General features: G+C 39.8%; 1 protein-coding gene across 1 annotated transcript in view; it reads left to right on the plus strand.

Annotated features, from left to right (window-relative positions):
- helz (helicase with zinc finger) overlaps positions 1 to 20286 on the plus strand; it is a 41935-nt gene extending 21649 nt beyond the window's left edge. Inside the window, exons 18-31 of the mRNA XM_046865784.1 lie at positions 47 to 192; positions 1023 to 1170; positions 1376 to 1559; positions 3668 to 3896; positions 7400 to 7604; positions 12702 to 12753; positions 14065 to 14249; positions 15263 to 15470; positions 16023 to 16105; positions 16241 to 16697; positions 17203 to 17440; positions 17691 to 18174; positions 18297 to 18519; positions 19257 to 20286. Coding sequence (XP_046721740.1) covers positions 47 to 192; positions 1023 to 1170; positions 1376 to 1559; positions 3668 to 3896; positions 7400 to 7604; positions 12702 to 12753; positions 14065 to 14249; positions 15263 to 15470; positions 16023 to 16105; positions 16241 to 16697; positions 17203 to 17440; positions 17691 to 18174; positions 18297 to 18519; positions 19257 to 19600 — 3186 coding nt within the window. The 3' untranslated portion in view covers positions 19601 to 20286. The remainder of the gene's footprint in view (positions 1 to 46; positions 193 to 1022; positions 1171 to 1375; positions 1560 to 3667; positions 3897 to 7399; positions 7605 to 12701; positions 12754 to 14064; positions 14250 to 15262; positions 15471 to 16022; positions 16106 to 16240; positions 16698 to 17202; positions 17441 to 17690; positions 18175 to 18296; positions 18520 to 19256) is intronic.
- Positions 20287 to 22636: the final 2350 nt, after the last annotated feature.

The following is a 22636-nucleotide window of genomic DNA, read 5'->3' on the forward strand; positions in this document are numbered from 1 at the left end:
TAGTTGATCCTTTTGATGATTGTGTCTTGTGCTCGCGTCCCTGCAGCTCAGTCCGTTCGTGTACAGTGAGTTTGCACGGGAGAGAAACCTACACGTGTCCCTGCTGGATCGGCTGTACGAGCACTATCCCTCAGAGTACCCCTGCAGGATCCTGCTGTGTGAAAACTACCGCTCCCATGAGGCAATCATCAAGTAGGTGTGAACTTTTTCGCATCGCTTTTCCTGCGGAGAGAGATGTGGAAAAAAATAAACCTCAATGGCGTGTGGGGAAAGATTGTACACAACTTGAACATGAAATTTCAGTCTGTGAGCTATCATTATCTGTCATGCACACCATCTCACACAACCTTTGTTCTAGTGAACGTTACACTGAACACATTATTTATACTGTTTGAACGAGTAATGTGTGCTGGGAATGACGTAGCAGGGGAGTTAATGCGCAGAGCTGAAGGAATGATGAAACTTTCAGGGGTTTTTCTAAGGTCTGGGAAAGAATGAGTGTTCAAACTGTCCTTGATCTGCTTAGGTGCTTGAATGTTAACTTGAGTGTCTTCTGTAGAAAGAATTTGCATAGCATCTGGTTGTAATGAATCGTTTATCATAAAATCTGCATACATTGTGCTACAGCAGATTTAATAAGGAATTTAAACAAAGCATAAGGTATGAAATTAATGGAATATATTTTAGTTTGTTTTTCGGGAATGTTTTATATATTCTTTGACTTTTGATTGAAGATCCAGTATGAAACATTACTTTTTGCATCATTGCAAGTAAATTATTTTCCCCTTTTATTTAATATTAGTGGTTTACAATGATCATTTATCACATGTTCTTGTATGATTGATTGCTTATATTTTTTTATAACATTTGTAAAACATTACATAATGTCAATAACAGGCTGGTAGGAAAAGTATCAAGATTTCAGTTAAGTGTATAGTAAAGTGGAGGAAGAGCTGAGCCTGTTGAGTGACCTTTTTGAAGCAATCAGTGCTGACTCTGTAGTTTGCTCCTGGCGGCTGCAGCTACACATCGGATCTGTTCTACGAGGGCAAGCTGATGGCCAGCGGCAAGCAGCCCCAACATAAGGACTTTTATCCTCTGACCTTCTTCACGGCTCGTGGGGAGGACGTGCAGGAGAAGAACAGCACGGCTTATTACAACAATGCTGAGGTAGCATTCCAGTGCATTTGACACATTACACTGTACTTCCTTGTCTGGTAACGAATACTTTAGAACAGTTGTATAATGACAGTGGTTAAAACTGTACATAATTACTTTATAGCATTGGTATCATTTACCTTAAGTGCTGTTTTTTTTTTTTGTTAGACCAAGCTGTGAAAGCAGATATGTTCAGTAAAAGTGCTTGTGTTTGCAGGTGTTTGAGATCGTCGAGCGCGTTGAGGAAATGAGAAAGAAGTGGCCGGTAGCATGGGGAAAGCTGGACGAAGGCAGCATTGGTGTGGTGTCCCCCTACGCAGACCAGGTGTTTCGCATACGAGCCGAGCTTCGCAAAAAACGCATGTCTGACGTCAGTGTGGAGCGAGTGCTTAATGTTCAGGGTAAGTGTGGAAAACGAACACACATCTGACATCTGGGTTTGAGCTTCATTTTATTACGCCCTGTCTAGGGAAGAAGCACAAAATGAAAGGACTGGCATGGACAAAATCAATTGGAGCAACAAGAAGTTGTATAACCTCTACCTTACCTAACTCAAATAAAGAAAAGAAAATACAGTTCAAGAGACAGCAGCAATCAGCCTGCAGGAGCCAATCAGATAATGCGTGCTAGCCATAGCACAGACTCAGACAACCCCTCTACAACAGAGAAATAACAGAACAACAATAGGATTGTAATAGTTATGTCTCGATAGGATAATAACGTTTATTCAACTGTAGTAAAACACAAAGTCACAAAAATGTGAATCTTGTGAAAAACATGTTCCTTTTGGAATTTAATTTTGACCTGAACAGCTTCAGTTGTTGAAAAATGGATGGATAACGAGAAGCTGCATGCAGCGAGGAAAGATGAAAAATTAGGCCCCAGGACCAATTGTGTGGAATTAGAATGATTATGAATTTTACAGTGATAATAAATCTTTGTTTATAGTAACTATCCCTAGACAACCTTGGTGATGCGTGTGATTATTGCTTTTTGCATCTGACTAATAACTGTTGTATTAGGTCATAGGTTAGTTTAGCTACTATATACACTGACCAGGCATAACATTATGGCCACCTGCCTTTTATTGTATAATATTGTATTTGTCCCACTTTTGCTGCCAAAACAGTCCTGACCCTTTAAGCATTAACAGCGTTAACAACTTCAGCAGGTGTACTGCTGTTCCTTCCTTGGTCCACTGCAGACTAGGAACAGCCCACAAGAGCTGCAGGTTTTGGAGATGCCCTGACCCAGTCATCTAGTCATCACAATTTGGCCCTCGTCAAACTCGCTCAAATCCTTACGCTTGCCCATTTTTCCTGTTTCAAACACATCAACTTTGAGGACAAAATGTTCATTTGTCCTCAAAGTATAACCTCTATACCCCACCCACTAACAGGTGCCATGATGAAGAGATAATCAGTGTTTTTTGTCATAATGTTATTCCCTGTGGGTGTATAAACCTGCAGTGTGGCTTTAACTTTGGACCATGTGTTTCCTGTTTTACCCCGATATGACCCCTGTACCTATATCGCCACTATTCTTTCTGCATGTGGTAATTTTTCTGCCAATGGAACAAAAAACAGAGCTGTTCCAGGACACTGCCTGTGTGTAAATTAGAACTAAGCCTTAAAATAAATAAATAAAAGTTGTGCCTCACAATGTATTACCCTGCAAAGCAATTCAGAATAGTTCATAGTTCAAAGCCCATGCCAGTAAACAGTGATTAAAATATGGTGCAAATGATATTGTTGAACCCGTTTATAATGCCTCGTGTTTGTTGAAGTGTTCCGCGTCGCTGGTTGCACTTCGTTTGACATTTGTAGAGAAATGAATGAACGTTGACTCAAACAATCGGCTAATTCTAGACCAGAGTGTAAAGAGTCGCCAAGGGAGATGGCTGAGAGGGAGAACCGAGTGACCGAAAGCCCCCTAAGCACTGCGAGTTTCATCACGCTGGCAGGAGCAGTGATGGTTGAAGCACTAGATTAGTTTGTGCATAATTGATGAGATGTTTGACTACCTGGGCAATTTCAGTGAAATTGCCTTTTGAAAGAGTGCAGGTCCTCAGGTGCTCATTCCCCGTAGTGATTAATGTGAAATAATCCTTCCCTTTGTCCTGTGGTAACGAAGTCCCAAATCAAACTCAATCACGCGCACGTCTCGGAGCTTTGTAACCAAAGCGGTCTCTGACGCAACTGTTCCATTTGTATGATAAAGAGCATCAGCCTCTTCGAAACACTTTCAATTTCAGCGGATTTTGTTTGTTTGCAGTACACTTGCCATTAGGACCTGTTGTGTGCTGTAAGGTTTAAAACTGTTTGCACAAACGCTGTTCTGTACCTCTAAATTTGATATTGTGTAACGTATTTTGGAGGCTGTTGTCAAGCTATATTCTTTAAAATCATAACACAATAAAGGTTACCTAATGATTATATTTACACACAGCCATTCTTTTTTTGTAGTTCATCAGTCTTATTGTACATTAAATTGCACCTTGTTCCTGTAGGTAAGCAGTTCCGTGTGCTGTTCCTCAGCACCGTTCGTACTCGGCACACCTGTAAGCACAAGCAGACGGCCATCAAGAGGAAGGAACAGCTGGTAGAAGACTCCACCGAGGACCTGGACTACGGCTTCCTATCCAACTACAAACTTCTGAACACTGCCATCACACGGGCCCAGTCCTTGGTGGCTGTGGTCGGAGACCCCATAGCTCTTTGCTCGGTGGGCCGTTGCAGGTAACGGCACACTATTCGAACATAATCGATGAAACTGGTGATAGTGTCAGTCAGTGGACCAGTTTATTAATGAGGGTTAATATTTAAAAGCCTGTTTGCGTCGGTTGATTGAGTTAAATAAATAACGATGGCTTGGGGGTATCCGGGGTCAGTGTGTTGTGTGAAGATTTTGAACCATCTTGTGTCAGGATGGATGAATCTCATGATTCCATGTACTTATCATTGCTAAAGTTAATAGCACAGTATTAATCAATGTTTTGAATGTGAACATTTATTCTGTTTGTGTTGGTTTCTGTGTCCGCTTTCAGCTAAATTCTTGAGCTGAAATTATTGTCTGATGTTGTGGTGTTTAAACAGGAAGTCGGAGCTGCACCTAAGAATGAAGAGAAATATGAGTGAGTGTGTGGGCATTAGAAATTAGTACACGGTGCGCTGAATTACCTTGACTCGCGAACAATCTGTAGACCCTGACAGGCGGAAGTGTGTCAGTGTTTGCGGATGTGGAGGCATGTGATGGTTTCTCTTCATGCTTGCTTTATTGCTCTACACTAAAACATGATGTAGGAAGACCCTGTCACTTCTCTCCATTATTTTTTTCATGACGCACAATTTAAAGTCTGAATGTTTTTTTTTTTTTTTTTTTTTTTGGTCATTAGTGGTTAGTTGATTACTGGCATTATGTGTCATGTGTTCTTTAGTGTGGCAGCATACACTAGGCTTACATCAAAAAGCATTACTTGTCTAATTGAATGCCTTTTCCAGAGTATTTTTATGAGCAAATATGCATGTTATTCGACCAACAGTCGATTCCGGTATCAGTACTGATGTATCCCAAGTGTCTTTATGAAAAGCAATTAGTGATCTCCTTCTTGGAAGTCATGATGTGACATAATTGCGATGCAGCAGACATGCCTACTAAATGTAGTGCAGTAGCTACAGCTTTCTCTCAAAGACCTGATTTCTAAAACCGGAATTGCCATTTTAATTAGTGTCCTGTTGGTTGTAATTTGTTAATAGCAATTGATTTGGTTTGTTAATTGGGCAGGCCAGCAATGGAGCTACAGCTGGTGGAGCTCTGAGAGGAGCTGTAGTTGTTTTTTTTTTTTTTTTTTTATAAACGTTGTGTATCTGGCATCATCCTGCACCGTGTGCTAGTCTGAAGATAGCCAGGCGCTCACAGCTTCCCCAGAGAAAGTCCCAGCTTTCAGTCCGCCTGGCACACTCCAGCTTCATGCTGTGCCCTTTAGTGCCAGGGGATGGTGTGGAAAATGCAAATGCACTTGGCACTTTTTCCTGGGTGTGTGGGTGGGAGATAGTGTGAAGCTACTGCACTTGCTGCTGATTTGTATTTGCGTGTGTGCGTATCCGTAGTCTTGTTCAAACTGAGAAACAAGACTGGCTTAGTTGTTTAATGGAAAGGGACACCATTATCAATTGACTACTTTGATTTGTGTCTCTCAGCAGAGGACCAACTTGAGTTGAGTGCGAGTCAATAAGTGCTTCTGGAGGGCACTGCCCATCAGCCCCTGCTCCCCAATCCCTATCCTCCCTAGCTGCAGCTCCACTGTCGCTATGGTGACTGCCTCACGTCAGCCATTTACTGGAGCCCGGCTACAGGAAATGTCAAGCCGAAGGGCCCAGCAATTAAATCAATCTGTTTCTGCTCACATGTTGTGGTAGGAGGAGACACTGCTCTGAGCCAATGTTGTACTCCGTACTCTGTTTATCACACAGCATTGGCGTGTCAGTAATCTAGCAGGAATTCAGCATGCTTTAAAAAACAGATTATCTACACCAGTGGTTCTCAGAATGGGATCCAGGGATCTCCAGGGGACCTTGAAGGATATCCTGGGGATCCATGATTATTTTATATCATGTTGCAGTGTTGAATATCTATTGATGATTTGAGATATAATTATTATCCTATTTGAATCTGTGTGCTGACTGTGGAAGGTCCATGGATACAAGAAGGGCCAGAAGAAAACCAATGTGTTAAGCATTAACAAGGGAAGACCAGAAAATTACCCTGATTCAGTTTTTATGACAACATAGTGTAGTCCTGGCCTTGCATCAGTGACAAAACACTAAACATTTTTGTATCATAATAGAGAAGAATTAAGAAGTGTAAATAATTGATTTTGATAAGATTATTTTGAATCATTATTCACTAGCATTGTCCAAGTAATATAAGAACTGAATCAAGAATCGAAAAAAAAAAAAAAGCTTTTTAAGCTAAATACTTACATTTAATATTATCTTTTATTTATTTCTGTTATCATGGACCTCTGCTGAACTAATATATTTCAGTTGTCTTTCCAGACAATATCACTGTTTTGATATGCAGATTAGAGTTATGAATATGCAGATTAGTGCATGACACCATTTAGCAACTTCTCGGTACTCTTTTTAAGTATGCATTACCTGCTTTCATTTGAAATCAGTTGGCTCCATTAGACAGACAGACACACACATAGAATCATACTTGTCTGAGAGTTTTTTTTTGTTTTTTTTTTACTTGACCTGGCATTAATGAGTCTGCTCTCCAAAACGGCTTTAATGTGCACCGAGGAGATGCACATCTAGATGCCGTCTAGACCGTGACGCAAACGTTTCTCATTCCTTGCATTAGCGTAATCAATTACAACTATTCTTTTTCCCCCAAATTATCACACATTTTTAGAAATCCACCACCCTGCGCTATAAGCAAAAGATGCTATTTGGGTGATGCTTAATGTTTATAAGCACTTAGTTTGAGTGTATGTTTGTTTGGGGTTTTTTTGCAAATTTTTTTTTGTCATGAGACAGGCAAGCTATAGATTTCCTTTTTTTTTTTTTTTTTTTTTTTTTTTTTTTTTGCTTTCTTCTTTGATTAGTTTATTGACTTTAATATTTTAGTCTCCTGTGATTTTTGTTTCATTAAAGGCATTGCGGGATTTGGATGTGGAGCACTCGGCTTGCTTTGTTACAGTCTGTTGCTGACACTTTCTTGACTGAATGCTCCACATGCTGGGTTTCACAAACACCACGCTTGAAAATGATGCAAGGATTTTGTTGTTCTTTTGTTGTCCTCTGTTGGGTTTCACTTTTTTTGGCTTGTTTTAAATGCTTCTTTAATAATGAAGGCATATTTCCTCAGTCTTTTTATATTTCTAGTTCTCACACACACCTTCTCACATTTGCAGCTCGGATTCTTGGTGAAAGTCACCGAAAGTAACATGTCAGCTTGTGTGCTGCTTATGTGTACTAGTTAGTTGCAGAGCTAAAATGTTGTTTTGTCCCAGTTAAACAGATTTGATCCCCTCCTGAGAGCAAAATTCGTCATAGCAGCATGGCTTCAGGCTTAAAAAATAAATAAATAAATAAATAAAAATTGATTGTATATTTGTGTTCTGATTAGCTACTATAAATAGCTGAAGTTTTAGAATAATGTTCTGTATCCAGCAAGCACAGCTGTGACTGTGGACCATCCTACTCACTGTACACATCTCTCTGGCCTTGTGCAGAAAGTTCTGGGAAACGTTCATCTCCATCTGCCACGATAACGGCAGTCTGCATGGAATCACATTTGAGCAGATCAAGGCCCAGCTGGAGGCTCTGGAGCTGAAGAAAACCTACGTGCTGAACCCACTTGCTCCCGAGTTCATCCCCCGTGCCCTGAGAGCCCAGCAGCCCCAGGGACCCGGAAAACACCAGCACTCCCCACCCAAGGTATTAACTACATTCTGCTAAAGCTAAATCACACCAGCCTGAAATGATAAAGCATGCTGGCTTATTCTGTGGTCACAGCAGCAGAGATATACATTTCATAATTATCGAATCACTCTTACTATTGGGCCAGTCTAATGTCATATACATATAAATAAATATGTATAAAAATATGCTACATGCAACATCTATACAAAGCCACAATTGATAAATCCTTCGTTTGTATATAATGTGTCCACCCATCAAACCTGCAGTAGCAGAGTGCATATTACTGATTGGCCCAGGATTTCCTTGTAGTTGAATATACTCTCGCAATTTCATCTCTCTACACCGATCCTCCTGCTTCTTTCGCATTGAGATGTTCCACCTCCTGCTGCAGTAGATCTTCGCCTCACGTGAATGAATAAATTCTGGTCACTGCGTTGTCTTGTTGACGTCTGTGGGAACTCGGAGTTAGAAGGGTAATATTACTTGTTACTGTATCCCTTTGTGTGAAGTTTAACTCGCACACTGTCAGATTGGTGGTTATATCGGTGCTTAGCGTAGCTGTTGTAATGCGATTTGTGTAATAAATTAAGTATTGCATTTTTTAGATCTAACTGAATATGGAAATAAGGGCGTGTGTAATAAAATCATTAGGACATACTATAGTAGCTTTGAATCGACTAAACAAAAATGACACCCTAGACAGAAAACTAAAACTGTGAACAAAAAACTAAAAGTTTATTTTTTTTGTTGTTTTTATTAAAAAAAAGTATGACCACTAATTCACTGAAATTGTCTACTTTTTAGATGTTCATTGGCAATCAGTTACATAATTCAAACTCGAAAAATCTCTGCCGCATTTTAGACCCTGTGTGGGTGGGTACAGGGTTTTGCTGGCAGTGGGCATGATGTGTTTTCAGACATATGTGAATTTGAGAAGAGTGCGTGACATTTAAAGAAATGCTTGGCTGGCAGGTGAGGAGAATGTGTCTATGCATGATCCATGCAGGAGAAAACCTCTTAGACGAATAAATACGACAATCAATCCTATTTCCATAGAGGCAGGGAGAAAAACATGATTGAGACGATCAGTGAGATGGGAAGTCCTCTTAATTCTCTCGCCCTTTGTCTCTTTGGAAGGCTCTTTCAAGTTTGATACTTTAATGATATCCATATTGTTTTTGTTTTTTTGTTTTTTTTTTTTTTTTTTTGGGGTAATTTTATTTATATATATATATATATATATATATATATATATATATATATATATACAGTGCCCTCCACAATTATTGGCACCCTGTTTAAGATGTGGTCGTGGACTTCAAAAATTCTCCTTTTTTAAAACAACATAGAACCCAAATGCAAAAAGAGAAAATCCAACCTTTCATTTAAGTACATAACTTTGGTGGTAAAAATCACACATTTAGAAAAAAAAAACTTGAAATCATGTGTGCCACAATTATTGGCACCCCTAACAATTCCTCTGAAAAATGTAATTGTTTTTTTTTAAATATATTTTTCTGTAGTTGCTAAGGTTGGTCAGGGTATCTAGGGACTTTTAATTAGTAATTCATGATTTCCTGTTTCCTGGGGTATAAATATGACGTGACACAGAGGCCTAATTCTCTTACCCATTTGTCAACATGGCAAAGACAAGAGAACACACCATTCAAGTAAGGCAGATGTGTCTTGACCTTCATAAGTCAGGCAATGGCTACAAGAAAATAGCCACTCGCCTTAACTTGCCGGTATCTACAGTCAGAGGAATCATTAAGAAGTTTAAAACAACTGGAACAGTGACAAACAAGGCTGGAAGAGGTCCCAAGTTTATCTTGCCACAACGCACAGTGAGGAGGATGGTAAGAGAAGTAAAAAAATTTCCCAAGCTCACCGTCACAGAATTGCATCAAAGAGTGGCATCTTGGGGTCACAGAGTCTCCAAAACAACCATCAGACGCTCTCTACATGCCAACAAGCTGTTTGGGAGGCATGCAAGGAAAAAGCCTTTTCTTACTAACACTCACAAACGTAAACGTCTGGAGTTTGCTAAGCGGTACTGGGACTTCAACTGGGATCGTGTGCTTTGGTCAGATGAGACTAAGATTGAGCTTTTGGCAACAAACACTCTAAGTGGGTCTGGCGAAACAAAAGATGAGTATGCCGAAAAGCACCTCATGCCCACCGTGAAGTATGGTGGAGGATCTGTGATGCTGTGGGCCTGTTTCTCTTCCAAAGGCCCTGGGAACCTTGTTAGGGTGCATGGCATTATGAACGCTTTGAAGTACCAGGATATTTTAAATAAAAACCTGATGGCCTCTGCCAGAAAGCTGAAGATGGGTCGTCATTGGGTCTTTCAGCAGGATAATGATCCAAAACATGTGGCAAAATCTACACAAAAGTGGTTCAGCAGTCACAAACTCAAGGTCCTCCCATGGCCATCTCAGTCCCCAGACCTCAACCCAATCGAAAACCTGTGGGGCGAGCTAAAGAGAAGAGTGCATAAGAGAGGACCCAGGACACTGGATGATCTAGAAAGATTGTGCAAAGAAGAATGGTCAAAATCCTCTCTCTGTGTTCTCCAATCTTGTGAAATGTTATAGGAGGAGATTAAGTGCTGTCTTGTTGGCAAAAGGAGGTTGTACAAAGTATTAACATCAGGGTGCCAATAATTGTGGCACACATGATTTCAAGTTTTAATTTTTTCTAAATGTGTGATTTTTACCACCAAAGTAATGTACTTAAATAAAAGGTTGGATTTTTCTCTCTTTTTGCATTTGGGTTCTATGTTGTTTTAAAAAAGGAGAATTTTTGAAGTCCACGACCACATCTTAAACAGGGGTGCCAATAATTGTGGAGGGCACTGTGTATATATATATATATATATATATATATATATATATATATATATATATATATACAAATATACATACATACACTATTAAGCATGACCTTCATAGAAGCTTAGTGGGAAGACTTGTTTATTGATGCAAGCCTACTAACGTGATAAATGATTTGGTACAAAGACAACTAATATGTGAGATTAATGCTGTTTGTGATAAGACTTGAATGCAACACCTCTGTCCTCTCATTGTTTGTGTTTGCTCGAGTTTTTCCTCCCGAGAATTGAATAATAACGCAAACCTTGAATTGCATTGAAAAAGTCGCGCCGAATCTGACCAGAAAAGGCCACCTATCTATTTGAGGTTATTTGATTCTGTGATTTAATGTGCTCTGTTGCTATGGAAACTGTTCTTGAAAGCCAAAGTAACTTTTTTTAAATAAAAAAAAAAAAAAAGCCATGAATGAGCAAAAAGGGAAGGGAGTCTATAATGGATGTCTACTGTATTAATAACCCAACTGAAACAGGCTTCAATGTATCAACACAGTCAGAGCTCTCATGTGCAACAGTTTTCCAAGTGGCCTTTCAATAGTCCAGTGCAGCCTACAGTTATTCTCTGAATCACACCTCTTGTTCTCAGAACAATAACCGTAATTAAATTTGTCCTTTAGTTGTTTGGTAAATGAGGTTTTTTTTTTTTTCGTGCAATCAGAATACTTGAGTAATTCCATTAAATAACAAATCCACAAAGCAACAGTGATCTTTGGTTAAATTTGATGTATATGTCTAAAAAGAATGAAAGATTTTGGAATTTCTCTCAGTGGTTTTAAAGAACGTTTTCCCTGTTGAAAAACATATACATATGAGTCAGGCTGCATCAGTGACATTTTAATACACATTCACACATCCTTAAATTTGATAAAGAAACTACAAGAAAGCGTGAAATCTCTCATCAATCACTAGCTGACTATCATGAGTTTTCTACCTCGACAACTTTACAAATAGGTGACGGCACAGACTGCACTACAAGGATAAATTGGACGATTACTAGCTATTATTCACTTGATTTCCACTAAATGAAACACATCTCATGTTGTCAGCATGTAGAAAGTTAGATGTTTAAAGCTCTTTAAACTTTTAAGGATCGTCAGTATTTCACACACTCACTCTTTGTTTGCCATCCGTCTCTTTTTAAGTGGCAGCTGGCATTCATCCATCACTGTGCCGTCACACTTTTCTGCCTGAAGTTGGCGCATGATGAATTTGAACTGGTGTTTGACATACTCGTACAAATTTTGGTCTGACAATTCTGACACCGTGACAATCCTAAAACAGGTAAAGGAAACTTGGATGAACTAGTATAAACAAGCAATTCATGCATGATTACTCTTGAAATTTGAGGCTCTTTATTATCTCTTTTTAAGCAAAGTTTGCTGACTTCTTCCTCTTTTTGGGTTGTTCTCTTTCGGTGTTTAGGGTAAATGCTTCCCTTTTACTCAAATTGGGTCATATTTTAGACCTGTTAAAGATATGGTATTTGATTATCAATTGAAATTCCCATTTAATCCTATTTTACGTTATTCAGTGATGGATGTCAAGTTGGTTTGACCGAGTTCAAGGTGTTTTTATGAAAATCTTTTTTTCTTCCTTCTAAATACTGAAAAAAAAAAAAAGTTGACGGCCAACAAAGGCACATATTACAGTTATTGAAAAGATAAGCACTGCAATCTGTAACCAGCGATTTGCTGAGTGCCTTTAACAGTATTCGAACTGACCCCAGTTAGCATTCGGATGGGCGCAATCACTGAATTGCCCATTGACGCCTTGGTGTGTCATTCTGCATGCACACAAATGGCATTGATCTGTTGTGAAAAGGAATGCCTTCCTCATGGATTACATCAATGGGGCTCTGATTTGGGAAGTTGTTGCCAGCACTAGAAATGTAAGCAGCAAGAGCCTCTGTGCAATTACATCGTGAAGAATGGAATTGTTCGGCCTGCAAGATGCTAAACGAGGCACCGCTCTCCCAGCAGTGCTTTTGTCATTGTTCCCTTTCCCAACTCTACATTGTAAAAAGCCCATTCAGCTCTTCGTTTCATGTGACTAAATGGTGTTTTAAAGGTGGACAGTTGCTCTTGAAATTGGATTGCGCTTTCCTGTGCTCATGTTTTCTTCCTTAATCTCTTGCTACGTGGCAAGATATGCTACTTAACTCGGGGCCCACCCAGTAAGAATGCTTGTCATCATCCTAACTCAATTTCTCTTCTTCTTCATAGGTGAAAGGTCAGCTTGCCAATCATGCAGAGCACTTTCCTCCTGAAGGATTTGGTAAGTTTTTCACCTATTGACACAGGATTTTGAGATAATTTGGGTGCTATACTGGATAGTAGATGGTCTTGTGAGACAAGGGGATTTTTTTTCCGGGCTATGCCCTCTAAGGAAAGGTAGATAACATTGTTTGTGTGGTGTGCAAACACCACTTCAACAGATTGAGGTCATTATTTCGTAGATGACAGAGTGATCAATGAGACAGAAAAAGAGGTTTTTGGTCATTTAAAGGAAGACATTTTTGAGACCAGTCAAGTGGATCTAGCCTCATCCCAGCCCCACTTCTGTCCAATCAAAACATCAACCCTCTGTTAATAGTGATATCAGGTCCTACTCGGACATGCTCCACTGAATTGCTTGTACTAGTTGAGTAAATAAGCGTGCGTTGTGGATTTGTAAAACTGAACCTTTGTTTTGCTTTTGTTCAGCTAAAGAAACCAAACATTTTAAAATACGGAATTTCTTTGCCAAAAGTATGTGGACATTGGACAGTCACACCCATGTTTGATGTTTCTACAAACTATTGCTACAATGTTCAACTCTGTTCCAGCATGGCAGTGCCTCTGTGCTCAAGAAAGACCAGAAAGACATGGTTTTCCAATGTTTAAAACAAGAGGTTATTTTAGCAGTGAAAGGAGTAGATAGGCAGGAAATTATATTTATAAGGGAATCTTCAATATGTGAGTCTTGTAATAATAATGATAATAGGACATTATATTTATAATAAATCATTGTAATGTACCTTGGATACTTAAGTACATTTGAAGGCAAATACTTTTGTACTTTTACTGAAGTGAAAGTTTAAACGAAGCACTTTAACTGGATTAATATTTTACCAAGTGTATCTCTACATTAACTCCGGTACATGGTTTGTGTACTTTGTCCACCACTTTTCAGTATGTATGAAAATAATGGCCATGTGTTCATAAACTTTTATTAAGAATACTGTATGTGCTATAGACTTGTGCTTTAATCCCCCTTTTTGAGTAACATGGAGTCGATTGACAACACACAATTGCAGGTTTTGCAAGTTCGTTCAGTTACTTTCCAAATGTTTCATGATCTCTGTCTTTTCTGACAACTAATATTAAACTTAATTTAGTATGTGTATACAACAGTTTTCACTCAGCAACAGCTGAATCAAGAGCCTTAAAGGCACATATATTTGGTGACTTTGGATAATCTGGTATTTGCCATTTTATTGACAGTTTTGTAAATCCATATAACGTCAGTGGCCTACCTTGATGCTACTTTTAAGCTTCCTGTGATTGCACTGATCGTTTCGGCTTACTGTTCCCTTTGTATGTTTAGTTCAACCCAGCGCTGCTGTGTTAATGGGAAATCCCATCCAGGCTTTCACGCCAACAGGAGCAGGTGCACCACCCTCTGGCAAATCCCCCAGTCCTGTACAGCGCATTGACCCTCACACAGGAGCCAGCATTCTCTATGTGCCTGCTGTCTATGGGGGCAACATGGTCATGCCTATGTCTCTGCCGGTGAGTGCCTCCAACATAGTTAACTTATGCTTAAGGGCAGGTTTCACCACATGGTCAGGAACTTCACATGTAACTGAATGGGCTGGTGTGAGTATTTTTCAGAAAATGCTGATCTCTTGCTATTTTCATGCACAACAACCTTTATAATTTACACAGAATGGTGTAAAACACATGGTTTGTGTGATTAATAATTTTGTGTATGGAAATGCAGTGTTGGAAACAGAGCTCAAAGGAAAATGGCCAAATTGGTTAAACTGTGGTGAGCAGTAAAGCATCTCAGCATACACAAAACCTTAGGAACGGGTCACAATCAGTCTTTTGTCACCCGAGAACAAGAACTAAAGGCTACAGTTAGCATAGACTAAACCAAGCTCGGGAGTTGAAGATTTTAAAAAGGTCCTGGTCTGTTCAATTCTTTTCTGATCTATCTAATTGACTATATTTTTTTACACATTTTATTATATAAAATGTTTTTGTTTATTGCACCATATTTCTCCAGAGACTGTTAGATGAGAAGGAGATCAGCAGTTTCAGAAATACTTAAACCAACCAATAATAGATCAACATCTATATCTTAATCAAAAGGCATAGATTTATTTCCATTCTCTGTTTGGTTTGAGCATGCTCTGAAGCTCTTGGCCTGTATCTGCATTTGCGTTGCCACAAGACTGGCATTATCAGATTTCTGTAATAATGTAGATGTGTTCCCAATAAACTGGATCGACTGTGTAAACAGTAATTAGAGTTCTCCAACCACTCTCTGTGACGATTCGGGGGTTAAGGCTTGGGTCAGCGGTACAAAAAAGGTCTTTGACTGACATTTGAACAACCCAAAAATAGAAAACAATCAATCTGAGTATTTAGTTTGACATTTTCATAATAGATTAATTTTACCTGAACCAAAATTGCTCTCAAATAGAATCCAATTGTACTCTATTTAAACCAATATATTTCTTTAATTTGTCTTTTTATGCACTCAAATTATAAGCTGCTTCTGATTAAATATTTTCCAGTTGCCATGGCCAGGCTATCAGAACCGCTTTGCCATGGACCCTCGCATCATGAGCCACCCGGCAGCCATGGCAGCCTACAATCTGAACCTGCGTCCCGCCGTCAGTCGCGCATCACCAGTGCTTTATGGTCTGAACCAGCCGTCCCCGCTAGGCATCGGCCAACTGCCATCCACAGACAAGGACCTGCTACAGGAACCCACTGCCAATGGTACTGTACTCCTAGATGTTCTTTCTTGTATTTAACTCGTGTCTTCACAGGTACTGTAAATGAGTCAGTGCATTATGGTTTGTGAATGTGTGATATTGCATCTTACATAAGTGATTTTAGCTCAGAGTGAGCTTTTGGTACACAAAGCCAATAGAAATTTCCTAAAAGCTGAGAGGGTAGGCTGACATGGGTCTAGTGGTCTTTCTGGTAATGTCTTCTTTTCTCTTGTCTGCTTTTAGTTTAGAAATAATTAAAATGTCTTTTTATATTATTTACATCTGCACATATGAGGTGAATAGACATATTTATTATTTATCTGCCCATTATCTAATACAGAAAAAATGTGAGCAAACCAGTGAAAGTAGAAAATATCTTAGAATTGCAGTCATGCTCTTCAGTGCAATCTGTGTTACTCTTGGTGCTATTTGTATTTGAAAAAGTTGAAAAGCAGTTTTAATACTTTATTCGAAAGTTTCCTAGCAAGTGTTGGTGGTCTTTTTATAGGCTGCTGGTTAGAGGCTCTAAAGTACTACTATACCATGTGCTTTACAGGAAAGGTTGACATTAATGGAAAAGTGGAACATAGCAGGCTGCTGACACCTGAACGGAAAGCTCCTGAGCTAAAGGACAAACAGGTATCCATCATTCTTCCTCTGATTACAAAAGAGAATTACATAAGATAAACAAACCTCTTGAATGCTGAAATAATGAGTTATCATGATATATTGTCACAGTTAAAGACTTGCTGTATTCACTGCCCTCTTTCCCAGGGAGAGCTTGAGCCAATTCAGAACAAAAGCCCTGAAACCCATACCGGCCTGATGTTTCCCACTAGCCGTCTTCTACGTAAAGAACCGCCTGCTCAGCGTCCGCCACTCGGCTTCCCATTACCACCTCCTCCTCATCCAGCATTTGCACCCCATGCCCCTCCTGGTCCCCTGGCACACTATGCCTTTCCCAGGCCTCCCCTTCGTGTGCAAACCCAACAGCCACAGCCCTCTGCCTTTCCTCCCTCATTTTTTGGTGGCCACCCTCTGGCCCAGCGTGCCCTGCACTCTCCTGGGCTGGATGGCCTTGAAGGAGGGGAGAGTCTTATGGGCAATGTGCCTGATGAACTGAAGAATGTTGTGAGAGGAATGCCTCCCCAGCACCAGCCTCATCAGCAGCCAATGCGCCTCAACAGCTTCGGGGAGGAGAGTCTTGACTCGCTGCTTGGCGACACTCTGGGTATGTTTGCTCTTTGTGCTGTTTTTAGATTCACTGTTGGCATTTCACCACTTCAACCCAGAATCACAGTGCTGCTAGTCTAAAACAGAAAGCTGACAATGTCAGGGGAAGCCATATTATTTTATTACCATCATAACCAGTAAAACTTAAGATATTTAAATGACTACCATTTGAAAAAAAAATGGTCCCGAAGTATTTGGTAGAAATTGTCGATATTTGTGTGATGTTGATTTGTTTAATTGTTTTTCCCTAATCAAGTTCTGATGTACCCCAATATGGCTATGTGTAATGCATGAGCATTTTCCAGTTAAATCTGATTGTCCATCTGCTTGCTAGTCTAATGAGCAGCAGGTTTTCCCAACCTTGCCAAGCTGTTTTTTTTTCTGGTAGCTTTTCTCCATAAGGTCTCAGAAAAATCGAGCAAACTTGTTTGGATAAAAATGAATACGTTTTTATGTTTGTGCCCACATCGTCACTTAACCTGAAATCTGCATGATATTTTTAGATGGTCAAAGCTGTCCTGGCATGGAGACACTGGCTCCTCAACCACAGCAGCAGCCAGTCCGTCTAGGCCAATGGAATGACCCCGGGCCCTTCCTGCAAGGTGCTGTGCCTCCCTTCTCCTTGGCCCAGCAGTTGGCACACCTGGGGCAGCCAGGTATGCGGATCCCACAGCAGCTGCTCCGTGCCAATTGGGGCATGGGCACCACTGCTGAAGATGAGCCCCGAGCACCCATGCCCAGGTCAGTTTTATGTAAAACAATTTTAAAAGAATTAAATATTTAATTAAGTCACACCCACCTTGTGCCAGTTTTTATTAGTTGTATCTACTATTGTACCACATACGATCATATTTCAGGCAACAATCCCTCATTGTTTTCCTATTTTTTTTGTGTCCACGTTTGCTTGAACCAGAAAGCACTGTGCGCTCTTTAATGTGATCATTTTCGATGTAGTTGCTTTATTATAAAATTCATTTTCATCTATCTGCAGGTATCCTGGTCTCCCACGTGAGTCGCTCCCTCAGGAGTCTTATGAGCCACGTGAAGCTGCTGAAATGCCCCCTCCTCAGTCGCGCCTGCTACAGTATCGGCAGGTGCAGCAGCCCCACATTCCTGGAGAGCTGCCCTCACCTTCCACTGCCTCCTCTGCCCTTCCTTCATCCACATCCAGCAGCACCAACAACCACAACCATACTCCGGCCCCAGGACCTTTTCCTTACACAGAGACCAGCCGGGAGCTCCCATTTCACCAGCAACAGGCCTTTAACCAGGCCCCTCTCCCTTTACCCCCTGAGCACGTGCCCGTCAAATACCTTCTGCCTGAGGCTCACTGGCATCATCCCGTGACACAGCAATCTCAGACGCTGCCATTTGGCCTGCCGCAGGGCCCTTTCACACAGCTTCAGCTTCAACAGCACAAACAGCAACAGCAGCAGCTCCAGGCACCACACAATGCTCTGCACAGTCTAGAAGAGGTATGCTCCCTTGAAGAATGCACAATCCTAGAAAATGTTTTTTTTTTTTTTTTTGTTTTGGTTGTATGTAGTGGATTTTATGTAGTTCCTTGACCATAGGTATCTCGTCCTTTCTTTCTCAGTATGAACCACGAGGGCCCGGACGGCCCCTGTACCAGAGGCGGATATCCTCCAGCTCTCCTCAGCCATATGGGGAAAGTGTGGTACAGTGTAAGGAGTCTCAGGATCCCACAGCCTGTTTTGCATACCCCCCTGCAGACCTGTGGCCCAGTCCAGGCCCCGCTCCACTCCACAACATTCCATGCAATGGAGCGAGTCACCTCGTCCCTCAGAGGGATATTTTAGGTGAGTTAATAAAACACTGAAGTCTGTTGAGCACTATTTGTATTATATTTCTTTGAGTAAATGCATAAAATGAGCAGATTTACCAACATGAGCACACTTTCTGTGTGTAAGCATTCTCAGTCATGTGCAAGACATATTTTACATTCATATCCCAGATTGCACTGTGTTCTGAGTTCATGCATGTGTACATACAAATATCTAGTAGGTTAGTAGGAAAATAAACAAGGGGTTCTAATTTATCTTAGAATAAACTTCGGTGGCTGAATGACACGTCAGTTCTACAACACCTTGCATTTTATTCTAGTATGTAGTAAGAATATATAGTAAATAGGAAGCCATATAGGAATTATGTCTACATGAAGATGAACCTGGACATCTGGTGTTATGGCCATTCTCTTTCATCAACAAATCAAGCTCCTTGGTTGCCTTTCGTTTTTCGCACCTGTGTGCGTAAACTCTAGAGACTGGTTTAAAGACTGCAAATAGCATGTAATGTACCACTTTTTGGAAAGCTGTCTTATCATCTACAGTAACAATGTTGGGCAGCTAAGGAGTCCAGGACTCTCTCAAGTTCTGCAAGGTGCTCAGAAAAAAACTTGCTAGCCAATTTCTTTACAAAATTTCACAAAAGTTTATCCAAGAAAAATGAATTGAGTTTTGAGGAAAAGCATGGCAATAACAAACATAAACACCACTGTCGATCATTGCCTGTAATTTTGTGCCATTCTCCTTTTCAGTTTCTAAGGCAGTGAATGCTGCAGAGGAACACATTCAGGCTGAGTGTGTGCAGCAGCCTCCTCACTCTGCTGGCCTTGCAGTGCTTCAGCAGCATGGACAGTTTCCAGCCCTCCTGCCCAGCAAGCAGACCCCCCCAGACCCAGGAGGAGTGGGCTCCATGCCAGCCTCGGGCCACAGCAAACCCCCTGCCATGTCCTACGCCAGCGCCCTTCGAGCTCCCCCCAAGCCCCGCTGCCCGCTGCCTGAGCAGACCAAAAAGAACAGCGACCCCATTTCTCTGTTACAAGATCTTAGCATAGGGAGTTCCAATAGTAGCAATGGCTATTACTCGTATTTTAAGTAAGTGAATATATAAATATATATGAATTATATACACCCTATTGAGTGAAAATGCAAAAAAAAAATTGAATAACAATCTACAAAAAAATCAACAATAAAAAAAAAAAAAAAAAAAAACAGCTTTTGATTTTGGTCCGATAGTTAGCTTTTTGTGTTTTATTTTATTTTTTTTTTACTTAATTTAGTTAGTCGTTTCTTTTACAGTTTGACATCTGTGGTTCTTAAAACGGAAATCAGCATACATATATATATATATATATATATATATATATATATATATATATATATATATATATATATATATATATAATGCAGAGCCACAAAGAAAAATACCAAAATGTTCAAGAAAAAAAAAGACACTCAAAACTTCTTAAAAACCAAACAAAAAGAAAAAAAAAGATTTTTAAAAACACCATACATTGGTTGACCACTTGGCTGCCTGTCTTTCTTTGCTTCTAATTACGTCTGCTCTCTTTGTATCTATTACCTGAAGTAAAGTTGTTGAAGTGATTTTATTTACCAGCTGGCTTTTAAAATATTGAGTTTATTAATCATTATCAGTGTGTTTTCTTGTGCCAGCAGCTGAGTGGTGAACCAACTCGGACAAAAAAATTATTATAAAAAGTTGTATAGCTGTAGACAAACTTTTCTCAGACTGTACATAAGAATAAATAAATAAAAGAAACGAAATCTGTGCGCTTTATTTACATTACCGCAGTAAGACTTTCTTTCATGTACGTAACAGTTGTGATTGATGAAAGATTTCAGAATGTTTTTTAAATGATATTCATAGAATGCAGTATTATCAGTATCTATTGACTGTACATTGCTCATATAAGTCTTGGGCAGTGATTTGCCTTAATAGAAACTGTAAATATTTTTACGCTAATGGGGAGACTGGGGAAATGTATTAAAAGAACAACAAAAAATCACATGCTATATCATACTATCAACTTATCACTGAAGCACTCACATTTACAATATGAAGTTAATGCAGATGATTATAAATAGGAAAAAGAAAAAAAAGAAATCCTTATAATCCATTAATGTCCTATTTTTACTTAGATATGACAATTTCATAAAACAGACCACGACATAATGTACACGTTTCTGTTCTTTTAGACTTTGGCCACTGGTGGGTTGTGACTTGAGCCTTATGATTGAGAGACATAATCAGTTTGTCTTGTTTCCCATTTGTGCTGAGAACAGAGTGAAATGGCGAGTTTATTGCACCTGCAGCCATGGACTTGCTTCCAGTGTTAGAGCTCCAGCTTTCTGTTCAGCCTGCTAGTGTAGGGATTATAGCTGCTGAAAAAACATTTGTTATTCTGTTCTAGTGAGTGAGCCACTTAAAATAGAGGTGTGTGTATGTGCATATGTATATAAACCGTGTGTGTGTGTGTATATATATATATATATATATATATATATATATATATATATATATATATATATATATATATATATATATATATATATATACATACATACATACATATACACACACACACAGACACACACAAAATCGGTCAATACTTTGTTGAAGCACCTTTGGCGCCAATTACAGCCTCAAGTCTTTGCGTTTGATGCTACAAGCTTGGCACACCTATCTTTGGGCAGTTCCTCCCATTCTTCTTTGCAGAACCACTCAAGCTTCATCAGGTTGGATGGGGAGTGTCGATGTACTGCCATTGTCAGATCTCTCCAGAGTAGTCTGGGTTCTGGATGGGCCACTTAAGGACATTTATAGAGTCGTCCCATAGCTACTCCTTTGTTACCTTGGCTGTGTGCTTAGGGTCGCTTTGTTCGGTTGGAAGATGAACCGTCACCCAAGTCTGAGGTCCAGAGCACTCTGGAGCAGGGTTTCATCAAGCATGTCTCTGTACATTGCTGCGTTCATCATTCCCTCAATCCTGACTAGTCTCCCAGTTTTTGCTGCTAAAAAAACATCCCCATGGCATGGTGCTGCCACCACGATACTTTACTGTAGGCCAAGTGATGAGCAGTGCCTGGTTTCCTCCAGATATGACTTGACATTCAGGCCAAAGTTCAATCTTTTGTTTCTTATGGTCTTAGAGTCCTTCAGGTGCCTTTTTGGAGTGGCTTTTGTCTAAGCCACTCTACCATACAGGCTTGATTGGTGGAGTGCTGCAAAAATGGTTGTTCTTCTGGAAGGTGACAATCGGGTTCTTAACCACTTCTCAGACTAAGGCTCCTCTACCCCGATCGGCGAGTTTGGCCTGGTGGCCCGCTTTAGGATGAGTCCTGGTGTTTAAAAAAATCCTCCATTTACAGATGATTTTGGCCACTGTGCTCATTGGAACGTTCAATCCTGCAGAAACTGTTCTGTACCTTTCCCCAGATCTGTGCCTCGATACAATCCTGTCTCAGAGGTATACAGACAATTCCTTGGACTTCATTTCTTGGTTTCTGCTCTAAACATGCCCTGTTAACTATGGGACCTTATATAGACAGGTGTGTGCTTTTCCAAATCATGTCCAATCAACTGAAATTACCACATGTGGACTCCAATCAAGTTGTAGAAACATCTCAAGGATGATCAGTGAAAACAGGATGCACCTAACCTCAATTTTGAGTGTCATGGCAAAGGCTGTGAATATGTATGTATGTGATTTATTTATTTATTTTATTTTATTTTTTTAATAAATCTGCAAAGATTTCAAACAAACTTCTTTCAGGTTGTCATTAAGGTATGGTTTGTAGAATTTTCAGGTAATTAATTAATTTAATCCATTTTGAAATAAGACGAACATAATTTAAATGTGGAAAAAGTGAATCATTTCCAGAATAATCTCCAGATGCACTGTGTATATGTATGTGTATATGTGTGTGTGTATATATGTGTGTGTGTATATATATATATATATATATATATATATATATATATATATATATATATATATATATATATATATATATATATATATACACATGAGTTGTATGTACAGTGGGGCAAAAAAGTATTTAGTCAGCCACCAATTGTGCAAGTTCGCCGACTTAAAAACATGAGAGAGGCCTG

The sequence above is a fragment of the Silurus meridionalis genome, chromosome 14 (genome assembly GCF_014805685.1).
Source record: "Silurus meridionalis isolate SWU-2019-XX chromosome 14, ASM1480568v1, whole genome shotgun sequence".
NCBI lineage: Eukaryota > Metazoa > Chordata > Actinopteri > Siluriformes > Siluridae > Silurus > Silurus meridionalis.